General features: G+C 39.7%; 1 protein-coding gene across 1 annotated transcript; it reads left to right on the plus strand.

The window, feature by feature from the left end:
- The first annotated feature begins 462 nt into the window (after window positions 1-462).
- On the plus strand, window positions 463-2,550 carry LOC149150053 (disease resistance protein UNI-like). The gene has a single exon (XM_089442684.1). It carries the CDS (start codon window positions 463-465, stop codon window positions 2,548-2,550), a length of 2,088 nt encoding a protein of 695 aa, XP_089298810.1.
- Window positions 2,551-2,773: the final 223 nt, after the last annotated feature.

Here is a 2,773-nt window from a genome sequence, read left to right on the forward strand (position 1 = left end):
AAAGTAACTTTACCCACAACCTCTCTTGCATATAAATGTATTAAAATAAAGTTATACACAATATCATATACATATATTAACTAACAGATACATATAAGTAGAAGACCTCCCGGCACAAAAATGTGTTATACCTTTCTTACCTTTATAGATTTTTATGAGATTAAAAATCTATAAATTTAATTTCCATTATATTATTGATTCAAATATTTAAAGAAAGGATTGAAGAGGATATTTAACAAGAATGACGTCTGTGTATCCCACCGTTGATTTTACTAATATGTCAGTCCTGATCTGTATGTTTATATTTATATATAACCATAATAAGTCAAGTCAGCTTGCATTTTCAATAATGACTAATGACTGTGTATCCATTACCGTGTATCTCATTGTATGTTTGTATTTATATATGATTGTTTCTAGCCCCTTCAGACCCGTGATTCTTCTGTTGCCAAGCCCAAAAAAATGGCATTGAATTCTATTATCACGGGAGTGGCAGCTAATACCGTCAGTAGCGCTATTTCTGCACTCATCCGACAAATAGACGATGTTATTCGGTTGGATGAGAACCGTCAGCTTCTGGAAGGGCAGTTAAATCGTATGAAGACTCTCTTACTCGATGTTAGCGATCAATTCCAAGATCGGCAAAAGACGCCCCCTCAATCTCTGCAAAATTGTCTGCGAAGGATGCAAGATGCAGTTGGAAAAGCAAGACACTTGATCGATTGCTCTCGAAGGCGGCAGCGGTGTATCAGTTGCCTCCTTTGCAAGCCTAAACTTTCTACAGAAATCCGGAGGTGGAAGACAACTTTTGATGAGCTCTTTCGCAATCTTCAAACCGACTTCTCTGTGTTTCACAGTGCTCAACAAATTGCGTCGGCGGCGCCACAACAGGCGAATCTACTGCTTCAAGACGAACCAGACACCGGACTGGTAGGGTTGGAAATTAGATCTGCTGAGATACGACTTGAGAGGTGGCTTACAGAGGCTCCCCGCGATCGGATATTTGCTGTATATGGGATGGGTGGGGTTGGAAAAACAGCATTGCTAAAAAAGGTCTACAACACCTACAAGGTAAGTGGTGTTTTTGATCATGTGATTTGGGTTGTAGTTGCTCAATTTTCCATTCTGGAGTTGCAGAGTCGTATGGCTTCTGCAATCAATTTAGACCTCAGTGCCTATTCTTATAATGATGTTGATTCGCGGAAGATGAAGCTGTCGGCACATCTGAGGACGAAGAAATTTTTCCTAATTTTAGACGATTTGTGGAGCGCAGTCACTCTCAAAGAATTGGGCGTGGAATTTGGCGAGAAGAAAGGGGGCAAAGTTGTATTCTCTACTCGAAATAGAGGTCTGATTCCTGAAATGAATGCAGACCAGTCCATGCAAATACAGCCACTGCCAAGAGAGGAAGCCTGGGAATTGTTTTGCAAAGTAGCTTTCAAAGACGGGCATGTGCCTGACGAGATAGAGCATATTGCTAGAGTCGTGGCGGAGGAGTGTAAAGGGTTGCCCTTGGCTATAAATGTCATAGCTTCAACAATGATTGGAAACCGGGCTGTAAATGAGTGGAACCTTGCTTTAAGGCAGATTCAGACTGTGGATTCAAATTTTCCAATTACTCATCCTCGAATTGATCGAGATCTGTATGAGCGATTGAGATGGAGCTACGATAGTTTACCCCATGCTCATTTGAAAACCTGTTTTCTGTATTGTGTGATGGCTCCAGAGGACTGGTACATTCCGGTGCACATTGCATCGCACATCTGGATCGCAGAAGGTATAGTAAAGAGCAAAGAAATGGACTCCTTAATGGATACTGCTCACAGCTATGTAAAGTTACTTGCAGATCGTTCCTTAATCCACATGCGAGCAGTTGGTGGATCCAGTTATTGGGGCTTTACGTTTGGACTTCACGATGTTACCCGCGACATGGCAATTTATGTCGCGCAGAGAGAGGAGAATTTTGTATCCATGGCAGGTCAACATTGCCCCAATGTTGACGTTCTTTTTCCCGACATGGAGAGTCGCGATAATTGCAGGAGGCTCTCCCTTATTGGTAGCAATATTACGTCTCTACCAAACAAGGAATTGAGATGTCCAAAATTGGTTAGCCTATTTCTAACGCACAACCTTGAATTAAAGGAGATTCCGGAAGCATTTTTGCTTGACCTCGTCTTTCTGAGGGTGTTATGTTTAAGTCACACGGGTCTACAATTATTGCCAAAATCATTGTGGCAATTGAAACAACTTGAATATCTTGAGCTGAACTATATTCACATTGAATATGTGCATTCAGGCATTGGCAATCTTTCAAACCTTCAGTTTTTACATCTCAGTGGATGTAAAAGATTAAAAGCATTGCCACGTGAAATGAGAGATCTCAAAAATCTCAAATTTCTGTATGTCAGCGGATGTCATCATTTGGAATCCTTGCCATCTGAAATTGCAGAACTCAAAGATCTCAAGTATATGAATCTCAAGGGCTGTCGTAATTTACAGGTGATTCCTCCTGAGATCAGACTGCTTATAAATTGTGAAATTCTGCGGTAGAGAAGAGGGACAGGTGATTCCTCGTGAGATTCAATTGCTTTCAAATTGTCAAATTCTAAGATATAGAAGAGGAGTCTGTTTGTACTATGAAATTTTAATATAAAGAGCAAGTGATTTATAAGACTCATGTATTATTTTTAATTCAATTGATTTAATAATTAAAAATATGTATTTGTTAATAAAAAATTATAAAGTCAAATCCTTCTTTGATCATTGAAAGGAT

This window comes from Pinus tabuliformis, chromosome 9 (genome assembly GCF_031772625.1).
Source record: "Pinus tabuliformis cultivar Carrire ecotype Pingquan chromosome 9, CPIR1, whole genome shotgun sequence".
NCBI lineage: Eukaryota > Viridiplantae > Streptophyta > Pinopsida > Pinales > Pinaceae > Pinus > Pinus tabuliformis.